At 45.1% G+C, this 13,359-nt stretch overlaps 1 protein-coding gene across 16 annotated transcripts in view; it reads right to left on the bottom strand.

The window, feature by feature from the left end:
• Positions 1–277: 277 nt before the first annotated feature.
• The window catches only part of TLE1 (TLE family member 1, transcriptional corepressor), a 107,311-nt gene continuing 94,229 nt past the window's right edge, over positions 278–13,359 (bottom strand). For all 16 annotated transcript variants that reach the window (XM_033236989.1, XM_033236987.1, XM_033236981.1 and 13 more), the window contains 6 exons: positions 9,617–9,866; positions 7,708–7,955; positions 4,577–4,724; positions 2,084–2,234; positions 1,045–1,121; positions 278–902 (listed from right to left, as the gene is read on the bottom strand). In XM_033236989.1, coding sequence (XP_033092880.1) covers positions 795–902; positions 1,045–1,121; positions 2,084–2,234; positions 4,577–4,724; positions 7,708–7,955; positions 9,617–9,866 — 982 coding nt within the window. In that variant the 3' untranslated portion in view covers positions 278–794. The remainder of the gene's footprint in view (positions 903–1,044; positions 1,122–2,083; positions 2,235–4,576; positions 4,725–7,707; positions 7,956–9,616; positions 9,867–13,359) is intronic.

Here is a 13,359-nt window from a genome sequence, read left to right as displayed (position 1 = left end):
AACAAAAGAACAAATCTTGATGAAGTAATTTTACCTTCCTAAAGAAAACTGTCATTAGTAAACCTTCAGTGACTCACAAGTCCTACTCTTGAGTTCCCAGTAACTCAAGCTTGTAAAGGATTAGGTTGTAATGCAAAAGGAGCCTACCACCAAATATATTTATAAAATAAGCAGTGCAGTTCAAAACTTCCTCTACAAATGTATAATCTTTGCTTATAAAACCCACATTGATGATCCCAAAGCTGTAATAAAAAACAAGAAAGAAAAGGAAAACCACTTATTGGTACTAAAGCCTTTACTGTAATAAACCAAATATATTTACAATTTATACAAATGTTTAACCTTCAACAAAAATACAAAAAAACATTTCACAAGATGCAAAACCAGGAAACAAGTTCATTGGAGACACCACTGCTCTACAAAGGACGGAAAGTGAGGTGAACTGCAAGGAACAGGAAAGGTAATCTCACACTTGGGCAAGGCGTGATCCCCAGATGACCCAGAAAGAAAGAATGGGCTGTCACGTGAGTCGGCCGATTCCGTTCCTCAATCCCACAACCCATGGCCCCTCTGTCTGCTTGGCCTTGGTGCTCCATTTGGTCTATGTAGACAGGTGACTTTCTGCTGATGGACTTGTCGCCTCTTCTTTGTAGACTCAAAGTAGTTTCGTGTCAAGGTTTGGAAACAGGTGTTTGTATTTTTTTTTTCTCTTTTAAAGTTACAACTTTTCTATTTCTACAAATTCGAAACATTTTGGCCCAATTCAACTATAAACGTTAAACCACATAATGTTTTCAGTAGATGACTTCATAGACTGTAGCCTTCTTGTCCCCTGAGCCAGTAACTATGTACTTATCATCCACGGAGATGTCACAGCTAAGCACTGACGAGGACTCTTTGGACTGGAAGAGAAAACAATGGACACGTGTTTAATGTGGAACAACGGTACTCAGAGGCCCTGCTCCCTCTGAGGCACCTTCACTCCTGGTTTCAAAGGCAACACTGGGGTCAAATTGTGGATCTAGGTGAGGAGCACTTACTCACCTGGAATATGCTGGCTCCATAGGGGGTCCGCCAAGCATTGAGGAGGTTATCTTTTCCAGTACTCACAAACCATTTACCTAGAATTAGCAAAGGAACATCTAGTTTTCACAAGGTTAAAATTCCTACTATACAATTAGCAACTTGGACTTAATCAAACCAAGAACATTTTTAATGTATGAACCATCATGCCCTAAGGGACTGGTCCATGACATGAACAGTGGTTTTAAATCTGGGCTCCTCAGTGATTTATCAGTGTGATCTTGGGTATAATCTAAGAGGTGTCAGCCTCCTTAGTCACTGGATACAGGACTAGTAGCATCATATCCAACACAGGGTAACCCTCAAATATAGAATCAATGAAGAATGTCTTCTATTTTAGTCAGTCTCCCCATGATAAAATGGGAGCAGACAGGATTAAACATCCAACTTAAGTAAAATGCCAGTCACATCAAATAGTACGCAGAAAAATGTTCAATAAGTGATAGGCACTCATCCATCCATCCATCCATCCATCCATCCATTCATCCATCTGTCCACCCACCTCTGCATCCTGTGAACAGATATCTGCCCATCTGCAGTGCACAAGAAGGGTCTCCACATGAACTTCTTCCCTCTTCAACCTCACTGTAGAGTGTAACTAAGTGTCTGGGTACACCTAAATATCCGCTTCTCTGACCCTGGATTCCTCATCACGGACAGCTCATGACTTCCACTGCCCCTGCCCCATTCTTCAGTAAATTCCCACCCACCCCTCTACAGAGTGGAAACTCATTGTCGTCCCCCAACCCCCACCGAAACAAACCTGTGTCCAAACCTTGTATTAGGCAATCACACTGCCTGCTGACTTTTCTCAAATTAGCAAAACAAACTGAAACAGACATTGCTGTGCTCTGAAGGGCATAGTAAAACAATAGAATTATTGCATCCAGCTGCTCAGAGAACAACACTGTTTCCAGATATGATCTCTACCATATTTTTTTAAGAAGCATTTTCCATTTGGGCCATCAACGACTGCCAGTTTCCTTTCGGCTGAACTCACCACAGTAAGCAAATTTCAGGGACAGCACGCAGCTCTCGTGCAGGTGCAACTGGTACTTGTCGGGCTTGTTCACGTGCAGCACCTCCACATTGCTGCTCTCCATGCCCACTGCCAGCCACTCCCCGGTGGGGCAGTAGCCCAGGGAGAAGATCTGCAAGGAGCAGGACAGGCTCACTCATGATTCCGCCTGATACACTTAGGAAGGGAAGACGCAATGCAACGTGAAAGCAGGGGGAAAGAGCAAGAATAGGCAGAGGTAATCATCCGAGTCCAGACTGTGGGGAGGGCCACAGGGCAAGTGATCTAATGCAGATGAACCAGGTGTCAAAACCTTTAGGAAACTGGAAACATTTGAACCCCTCTGTCCTTTGGGATAAAATTAAGAAATGATTCCTAATAATAATGGCATTCGTGTGTACATTTTAAAGGAGGCCTTACCTTTTCGAGACAGTAACTGAAATACAATCATATATCACCTATCGAGGCAGATGTGTTCTGAGAAATGTGTCGTTAGGTGACTTTATTTATTTTTATTTTTTTTATTTTTTTCGAGATGGAGTTTTGCTCTGTCACCCAGGCCAGAGTGCAGTGGCACGATCTCAGCTCACTGCAACCCCCGCCTCCTAGGTTCAAGTGATTCTCCTGCCTCAGCCTCCTGACTAGCTGGGACTCCAGGCATGAGCCACCATGCCTGGCTAATTTTTGTATTTTTAGTAGAGACGGGGTTTCACCATATTGGCCAGGCTGGTCTTGAACTCCTGACCCCTGGATCCAACCACCTCCGCCTCCCAGAGTGCTGGGATTACAGGCATGAGCCACTGCGCCCAGTCTTTTAATTTCTTTATTTTTTGAGACGGAGTCTCGCTCTGTCACCCAGGCTGGAGTGCAATGGTGTGATCTCAGCTCACTGCAAGCTCTGCCTCCCATGTTCACGCCATTCTCCTGCCTCAGCCTCCTGAGTAGCTGGGACTACAGGTGCCCGCCACCGCGCCCGGCTAATTTTTTGTATTTTTAGTAGAGACGGAGTTTCACCATGTTAGCTAGGATGGTCTCCATCTCCTGACCTCGTGATCCGTCCGCCTCGGCCTCCCAAAGTGTTGGGATTACAGGCGTGAGCCACCGCGCCCGGCCTTGTTAGGTTACTTTATTGTGTGAACTTCACAGAGTGCACTTACACACACCTATCACTCGTAGGCTACAAGCCTGCACAGCATGCTACTGTACTGAGTACTGTAGGCAACTGTAGCATAATGGGAAGTATTTGTACATTCAGATATATCTAAACATTGAAAAGGTACAGAAAAATATAGTATTATAATCTTAAGGGATCATTGTCACATATGAGGTCTGTCCTTGGCCAAAAGGTTATATGGTGCATGACTGTGCTTATGGATAAAATGATATGCTATCTGGAATTTACTTTAAAATAATCCAGTGTTTGGGGATGGGGACGAGAGTTATCACATGGCCAAATAACTTAAAGCTGAGTGATGGGCATGTGGCGTTTATTGTACAATTCTCTGTACTTTCATAACTGCTTGGACATTTGCTGTACTCATATGTATTTGAGAATTTCTCTAAGAAGCTTGAAAAAAAACAAAAAAGGCAGACCAAAAATTGTATCCTACTTATGCTGGGAAAGAGGGAAAACAGCAAAACTCTAAGAAACTCAACAAAATGTTAACCGGAATATGAAATTTAGAAGTATATATGCTTGTTTTCTGTTTCTGTCCTAGTTTTCTGAGTGGAATTATTTTTATTACAAAACAAGGTAAAAAAAAAAAAAAAAAGCCAAGTCATGATCAAAGCAACAATTCTACCACCAGAAAGCATTTAAAACGGCAAACACTGTTTTTTCCAAAACAAGTCTACATTCAGACACTGGGCATCAAAATATTTTTCACAATCTACAAAGCTGCCATTTATATATTATTTCAAAAGTCTGCAAATCTAGTCAGCCACGAGTTCATTTTTTAAAGGATGAGGAATAAAATGGGTATCACTGAGGTATTTCTGCAATTTTTAAAGCTCTCTGGTGCAGGGGAAATAAATGAACTTTCAGAGGAGCTGTGACTTCTCTCCACTCCTAGTGACATTCTGCAGATTTCTCAAGCTCTATTTATTTGGGAATCAAAAAATCATCTCCTACTCCTCCATCAGATGGTGAGAATACGTAGCACTGATCAAACACTGCCGAAGGAAAACTATATATTCCTCACCGCACAAATCCCTTAAACAAACTCATATATAAATATAACAGCGAACACCCCTTAACCTACAGGATTCTAAAAGCCACTCTAGGAGTTCTGGGGAAGGTAGGGGGGAGGGTCGTGAAGGAGGAGGTGGTGGTCGTTGTTTTTAAATTAGTTATCTCAAATTCAGCCCTGTCTGTTTGTCCAGCCACTAACATCCTGGTAAAGGGGGAGGGTGTGAGGAGGAAGACACACCCCAGCACCTCCCAGACTCTGGGGCAAGCGGAAGCCACTCAGTCACCTGGGAGGTGAAGTCGTGCTGCTGCAGCTGCCGCCCCTCACGCAGGTCCCAGGACCTGACCGTGTTGTCCAAACCGCCCGTCCAGAGCTTGGTGCCATCATTAGAAATGTCAATACAGCTGGCTCCGTCCGTGTGGCCCTGGAATTGCCTGATAAAACAAACCAGATTGAATAATGATTTCCTGCCAGAGCTCAAGGTAAACACCGTTGTGTTGTTAGTTTTGGACCCCGTGTGTGCATGTGTGTGTGTCATCCCGCCAGTGTCTGCTGATGTGCAAGATCAAACTAACCTTCCCCCCAGGAAGAGGGGAAACAGCACCTGCTGATTGTCTTTCCTTTTTTTCACGATCCAGGTGCTAAAGAAATGGAATATGCCACTGCAGGTCACTACCCAGAAGTTAAATACACTACTCTGACAAATCCGTCTGCAAGGTAAAATTCTTGCCAGCTCTGGAAAAGTGTTTAATTGTTAAATAGAAAATAAAAGACAAACACACAAAATCCCAATTGTATTCCTTACGGAAAGATAAAGGTCTGTTCTTTAATCGTACAGGCCTGAATCCATGAGAGAAAGAAATGGGGACATTACAAGCACAGAGTGGACAGAAGTATTCCTGTTTCCATGAGTGGATCAACACAGCAATGCCCTACATGCCAACAGATCATGAGCTCATGTATTTACTCAACTTTGCTTTCTGTGTTAGAAAGAGCCCTGCATTAGGAAATCTGGACTCGCAGAGACAAAGGGTCACGCATGCTGGCCTCCTGACCTCACAGGCATTGGGCAGAGACAGAGGTAATTGCCATGGGCACCTCAGCAAGACTCTGCCTCCAAGCTGAGCACAAAGTTGTTCTTTAAAGCAGAACTTTGTGCTTCATTCAAAAATCGCCACCAGAAACAATCAGCCAACAGGGATCTGCTGAGCACAGATGCTGTGCAAGGCAATGACCAGAACGGCTGAGGGGAGGTCAGTGTAAGCCCCAGCAGGGATGGTGACCATCCTGGACTCAGTTCTGCATGCTGAGAGGGAGCTGGTGGGGGAGCAGCCAGAAAAGGTGAACAAAGTCTAGACCCACCCTCGGAACCAGGCGGGATCCAGTAAAGAACTGCGTGGGGACTTCAACACCGAGAGGAAAGTTTCCATGCTGCTTCTTCCTCCAGGATCCCCACACCTTATCATTCCCATAGAGCTCCAAACTTTTAACCTGAGCTTGGATTTTAAAGAGTGGAAGGGAAGGAAAAAGCACCACTACTGTCCTAAATTCTAAGCCAAGATGTGAACCATCACTTTAAACATCTTCTCTCTGCAAGCCATTCCCAACTTCTGCACTTTAGGATCCAGGCTGAGTCCTCTCTCCTCTACTGCGGCTGTGCAGGTGGACCTCAAGTGTTTCTGCTTGCTTCCCAGACATCCCCACAGAGCACCCAGGCTTGGAGCAGTCGCTGCGTCTCTTGGTGAAAGTCTTCCTTTTCTTCCCTTCAAACAGCTCTGGAAATCCAGTGATCTCTTGACCCTCTGACTTCTTTGGACCTTTCTAACTCATTAAACGCTGTTCCTCGTTGACTGAAAACACCTTCCTCTGCTGACATACAGTACCTGACGGCTGCCCCCCATCCCTCTGCCCTCCCTCCATCCATATACTTCAGCATTACTCTCAGGCACATCCTATGACTGTTCAGAACGTGCTGGGTTACGGTGGATACAAAGACATGCAATAGGCTGTGCATGGCCCTGTTACACGCGGCAGCCACTGGCCACCTGTAGGCGGTCCAGAGAAAGATTTGTAAGATGCTACCCCATCCTATCCAACAGGTATTTACTCCCCAGGAGCCGGCATGGAGCAAGGGATCACAGCACAGAGAAGACAGCAGAATGCCTGGGACCCAACTTGGCTCCACCACATCCGACTGTGCAACCTGAAGCCAGTAACTTACCCTCTCTGAGCCTCAGGCACTTCATCTATAAAATGGGGCAAATAGCAAGACAGTGTCATGAGGACTAAGTGGAGGAATATTTGAAAAGTGCTTGGAATTGATATTTTGAAAGTGCTACTTATGGAGTTTTAAAAAAAGAAAAAACAAGTCACTTTTGCTAGGATAAAAGGTTGAGAGGGCGTTCGGCTCTGGCTCCATTATTCCATTTTGCTCACCTACGCTACTCAGCAAACGGAAGAGGAAAATAACTGCCGCACCGTCGCCCACACGCAGGGACCGGGCCCGGCTCAATGACACTTAATGGATTTCTACAGTGGAGGTTTGAAGAGAGTGAGCTGTCATGATGACTGCTGGAGCCCGTGCCTTCTCTGTGCAGCGTGAGTGGGGACTTACCAAACAAGCCATGGACCCCAAACTGCACCATCCGCAGGGACGGCTTCCCAGCGAAGATGAAACAAGAGTAAAACACATGCTTCATTTTACCTTTCATGTTTCATTCGTGCTTACTTTAAAAAGACTTTTTGAGAACAGTTCTGGTGTGAGCACTGACTTCTGAAGGGGGCATTTGGTGGGGGAGCTGAGGAGAGACACAAGGGTACCAGAACTGCAGCTGCTGCTAAGGTAACAGGGCCGATGCCAGGACGCGAGGCAAAACCCTGCGGGCTCCTGCGTGGAACCACCCCTGGGCAGGTCTCCTATTTCATTATTGAGACACTTTAAAACCATTTTGTGGGCGAAATTCATGGAATCTCCTCTTCTCATGTCTCCTTGTTGATTTTCTGTTATCTTTTATCAGTTGGTTCTTGTCTGCACCAAGTTCTAGCCAAAGCCCAAAACATCTAGTAGCAAGGGACCTTTGTGCTGCCATGTAATCCACACTAGGCCACCCCTTGGCAAAAGCCAGAAGTATTTTTAGAACAAGTTTGGAGTCTGTATGTGGGCTGACATACAGACTGCAGGATATACAGACTATCTACAAGGAGATAGAACGTCTCGGTGACCCCAGGCATAGTAGCAAGACTGTAAGCCCCCCAAAGGCAGCAACATGGTTGTCTTTGTTCCCCCATCATCTAGCCCCACGCCTGGCATTCAAGAGGCTCTTACTGTGCGGGCTGCGGGCAGCCAGAGAGAAGCAGAGGTAATAGGCCCAGCTGCTCAAGAAGGGAACCCCTCCTTAGGCGACCATCTTTGCTCACCTCACTAGTGTCTGGTTGTGCAGATCCCACACAGCGATGTTGCCATCGCTGCAGCATGAGAAGCAGACCTTGGAATCGGGGCTGATGGCCAGGGCGTAGCAGGCGGGGGCCGAGGACGTCAGCTCTGCCTTGATGCGTGGGGTCGGAGCTGCCAGGTCCCAAATGGACAAAGTACTGGCTTCCCCTCCCACTATGAGAGTGCAGCCATCAGGTAGCAATTTACAGGAACGGATATAATTGTCTCTGTTCTGTAAAATAAACATAATTCATTGCTATAATGAATTACCGAGCAATCATAGCACCATGTTCTCTAATGGCTGTCTTGGTTTTTTGAGTTAAAGAGTGGCATTTCACGGACACTCTAACAGAGCAAGAGATCTCTAGTCAAGATTGGGGTCCAAGTACAACTGTCTCCTTCAAAACAGTAAACAAAACAAATTCACAGGAGCTTAGATAACTGTTTCTGGTGTCCTGCATCACAGAGCTGAAACTATCTAGGTATGAGGTACAGGTGTACACACAGTTCCCTGAGAAGAAACCACTTTTCCAAGCTAGTTTATACATCTGCCTCATCACCCTGCATCATTTACTGCTTGGAAACTGCAGGCCCCCGTCTATGTTTTGGTCTTCGTTATGCTGAGCACATGACTTCATTAGTCAGAGGGATTCTTGCTAATAATTTACCAGAGCTGCTTTCTCAAGTTGTCATGTGGCTGCTATTATATTTAAGCCCCAATGCAAAGGCCAAAGAACCTGATAAAAGCAGGCATCTTGCCATCAAAACCAATACATATGAAGGGGGTGGGGGTGGGGGACCCTCATAAGATCAACCCCTGAAAGATGTAGATATGGCTAAAGGTTGCTTACGTGCTTTTCACGATGGACTGTCTTTCAAAGATTAAAGAAACCTTAAACACGTGACTTCAACAAAGGATATTCCTACTGCTATAGAATGTTGGGCCATATTTAAATACAAGTTTCATGAAGGAAGACATTTTGAAGTTATTTGTGTTTTTTTTTAAAAGGCACTAATCACTACTCTAAAAACAAGTCTGTGTTTCAAAAACACTGCCACTCTGCTTTTTGGAGACACTCTCTCCAGAATCCTTACAATTTTCCAGGCAGGGAGTGGGTACACGGCACCATCTGCAACAGCAGAGTGCCGGCAGACCCCATGCCAGGGCAGGGCAGGGCAGGGCAGCTCGGAGTCTGCTTAAGGCCAGTGGTATGTGCTCTGTAAATCCTGGGGTTACAGAGACTGGAACATGTCCCAACATGTTTTATGTCCCTGAAAAATGCAAAATGGTATTCTCAAGCTCTGAGTGGACATGGCTTAGGTACTCTGGGAAAGCATTCTCACCGCTCTATTTTGTTGATGGCTGCCCCCGGCCTTTGCAGTGACAGCCTTTAACCCTTTCCTGAAGTGAAGGTCATAAAACCTAACCAGCCCTCTCAGGTCTCCCTTAAAAACACAGATCTTACCCTGTTCAGAATGGTTTTTATGCCCTGTTATCAAATATTTACTATTCTATATTTATCTAAAGGCTATAGGGAAATTAAAAACTGAGTGGATGGCAGGGACCAGAGTCCAGGCCAAGCTGTGCTTTTGTCCATTAAATGGGAAGCCCCCTTTTGTAATGTACATCCATACACAAGGAGAGCCTCTGTAAACCACTGTAAAATATTTTTTAAAAAGAAATCCATCAACTCTGGGATGTAGCCAGTACAACAGCAACAAATGAAACCTTCACATTTAAACAGGGGGCCAAGGGGGTTAAATACCCAACACAGGAAACAGAAGGGGCTTCTATTTCCTCATAACGGGAATAAAACCCAGGCCCACACAGCTATTTCCTTATTGAATCTCCAGGGAGAAATTGCCCTTGTGCACCAGTTCCTGTCCACTCACCAGACAGTCGAGCTGGGAGACAGGACTCTTATTGCCAGGGTGGCTGATGTCCCAGACCTTGACGCAGCCCTTCCCGCCCGTGTACACGTGTCTCGTGGGGTTGCTGATGGTCACCGCGCACACCACCTCCCCATGGTTGAGGGTATTGATCTGGCGAGCATGCCGGGGGATTCCGGGTCCGATGAGGGCGTCGGGGGGAAAAGGGACAGGCTGCATCTGACCGTCTGCGGTAACGTGGAAGGAGTATGCACTTTTGGAAAAACGAATGGAGAGAAGACAGAAAACACATTTACAGAGGAAGCAGGCATTACCTCGGCAATGTGCTACGACTACGAAAACGATGAAAAAAAGGAAAGATTCTCTTGTATATTTTCCTTTCAAAAAAATACAAGTTGAAGTATTTACTGATGGTGCAAATTTAAAATAATTAATAGCAGAAATCTGGCGTGTACCAAATGACATATACATAGAACTGTATTAAAACATTTTTTAAGGTATTTAAATCGTTCTTATCCATTCTATAAAGCATTCCCTCAAATCTCCTTATAAAACACTTAACACACTTCCAAATGAACATAAAATACCTCCTTCCATGTATCTTGTGTAATTTTATGATTTCTTAGTATAATTTTAAATGATTATTTTCCCTGCTAAAGATGAAGCCCTTAAGAACTAATAATAATTAAACAGAGTAGACAGTGTATTTCAATAGCAAAAACACCCCCCTCCCCCAAAAAAAAACAGCTTTCTAAAAATACCAGTTTATGGTTTGGACTTCAACTTTCTTTTGCTTAAGGAAGAGAAAATAACAGATTATTTTATATGGCTTTAAACAGGATTTTAGGTTTCCTACTCAACAATCTTCCTCGCCTACGTTGGTCAGGAACGCCATTATATAAGGCAGCAAAGTGCCCAGCTAAAAAAACTACTCTTCCTCACCCTCCTTTAGCCCGGCGTGCCTATGTTCTGACCAATGAGGTCTAAGAAGAAGCTGCTGGATGGCATTTTGAGGAAGTTCTGAACTTGAAAGAGAGGAGAGGGATGGGGGATATGGGAACTCTTCTGTAACTTTCCACTCTATTTTGCCTGGAACTCATAACTGCTCTAAAAAAATAAATAGGGAGGGAGCACACCTGCCCTCTTCTCTTCTTCCTTTCCACTGCCTGAGCTAAGAGGGATGACTGGTGCTCCTATGGCCCCTCTGTCAATCAAAACAGGTTGATTTCTTTTTTTTTTTTTTTTTTTTTTTGAGACGGAGTCTCGCTCTGTCGCCCAGGCTGGAGTGCAGTGGCCGGATCTCAGCTCACTGCAAGCTCCGCCTCCGGGTTTATGCCATTCTCTCGCCTCAGCCTCCCGAGTAGCTGGGACTACAGGCGCCCGCCACATCGCCCAGCTAATTTTTTGTATTTTTTTAGTAGAGACGGGGTTTCACCATGTTAGCCAGGATGGTCTCGATCTCCTGACCTCGTGATCCACCCGTCTCGGCCTCCCAAAGTGCTGGGATTACAGGCTTGAGCCAAGGTTGATTTCAAAGATAGAAATCAATTGCTGGATAGCAAAGATGTGGAACCAACCCAAATGCCCATCAATGATAGACTGGATAAAGAAAATGTTGCACATATACACCATGGAATACTATACAGCCATAAAAAAAAAAAAAGGATGAGTTCATGTCCTTTGCAGGGACATGGATGAAATTAGAAACCATCATTCTCAGCAAACTAACACAGGAACAGAAAACCAAATACCGCATGTTCTCACTCATAAGTGGGAGTTGAACAATGAGAACACGTGGACACAGGAACGGGAACATCACACACTGGGACCTGTCAGGAGGTGGGGGGCTAGGGGAGGGATAGCATTAGGAGAAATACCTAATGTAGGTGATGGGTTGATGGGTGCAGCAAACCACCATGGCACGGGTATACCTATGTAACAAACTTGCACATTCTGCACATGTATCCCAGAACTTAAAATGGAAGGAAGGAAAGGAGGGAGGGAGGGAGGAAGGAAGGAAGGAAGGGAGGGAGGGAGGGAGGGAGGGAGGGAAGGAGGGAGGGAGAAAGGAAGGAAGGAAGGAAGGAAGGGGGGGAAGGGGGAAAGGAAGGAAGGAATTGCTGGGGGAGATAGAACAGAAAGACAGGATGCAGAGGCCCTGGTGACACTATGGGGCTGTCATACCTGCCCTGAGCTGCTGAGAGCGAGAGAGTAATAAACTTCCACATTATTTAAGCTACCCATTTTATTCCCCTGTTAAATACAAACAAACCTAATCCAAGTTACCCACTTCTACTTCTACACCAAAATTCAAAGCATATTTTTTCCTCCAACGAGCTTAATTTAAACTCCAAGAGCTAAGATCCTAGGGACATGATAAAACATAAACAAAGAAAAGACACTTTAGAAGATAGAAAAAAGAGAAGTGCTAATGTTTTCACTCTACATCAACTGATAAAATGATGCACATTCGGCTGGGTGCAGTGGCTCACACCTGTAATCCCAGCACTTTGGGAGGCAGAGGTGGGTGGATCACGAGGTCAGGAGTTCAAGACCAGCCTGACCAACATTGTGAAATCCCGTCTCTACTAAAAATACAAAAAATAGCTGGGCATGGTGGCACGTGCATGTAGTCCCAGCTACTTGGGAGGCTGAGGCAGGAGAATGGTGTGAACCCAGGAAGTGGAGATTGCACTGAGCCGAGATCGCACCACTGTACTCCAGCCTGGGCAACACAGCAAGACTCCATCTCAAAAAATAATAATTAAAAAAATAAAAATAAAAGTAAAACAATTGAGTTGCACATGATTTATAAGGATGGTGGTTAAGGTGGGGAAACTGCTTCTCAAAGATCTCGGTGCTATGAGAGAAATGACATGTGAGGATTAGTTTCTCTCTGTGTACCACAAATCAAGCTGGGTGCCTCCAGGTAAGGCCGGGTTTCCATCAGGCACCCTTTCAGCAATCCCAGATTTTTCAGCGAAAGGAAATTTTATCTTCCTTCAACTGGAAGCCTGCTTATCATAGAGTTAAATGTTCCAGATTAAACAGATGCACCGAGTAACAGACGGGAGATCTGTCTGATCTTTGGAAGACACCCACTTCTCTCCCAGGTGTCCTCTTCTTTAAAACGCACAGGAGGCCCGCGATCATCATACGGAGGCAATTTAAAATTGATTCACAATGCAGCGAGCTGCTGTCAGAAGCTGTGAACACTCATCCGTCCCAGGGGAAACCCATATGGATGTTAATACATCAGTCACAGGGGGCCCCCGCAGGAAGCTGGTGCTGCCTGCTGTGCTGGAAAGCCAAATCAAATGAACACACCAGAGCAACGCAAAGGGCAGATGGGTCTTTAGGAGGGATCGACTGGAAGGAAAAAACCAGGGGAGGAAATTATTCACCTATAATAATAACAGAGCTTTTTCGATAAAAGGCCACACTGAGGGCTCATCGTGACAATCGTGAAGGGATGCCAGAAGGAAACTTAACTTTCTCTACTGGTTGAGGAACTAGGAAAAGTAAAACCAATCAGAAAGAGGAATGTATAAACAGATAGTGAGTATTCATGAATATCGCTCACACCTGAATTCCAAATGCAGCCAGATACAAAAGAACGGACATGGAAATGACTGCATTTCTAGAATTTCGAACACAGGCAAAATTTATCTGCAGTACTGAAAGTCAAGGTGGTGGTTAACCTTGGTGACTGCAAGGGCCATGGGATGGGTTTCTGGGCAATGATC

Source organism: Trachypithecus francoisi, unplaced genomic scaffold, assembly GCF_009764315.1.
Source record: "Trachypithecus francoisi isolate TF-2019V2 unplaced genomic scaffold, Tfra_2.0 Lachesis_group16, whole genome shotgun sequence".
Lineage (NCBI taxonomy): Eukaryota > Metazoa > Chordata > Mammalia > Primates > Cercopithecidae > Trachypithecus > Trachypithecus francoisi.
This window is presented reverse-complemented; position numbering and strand designations above follow the sequence as displayed.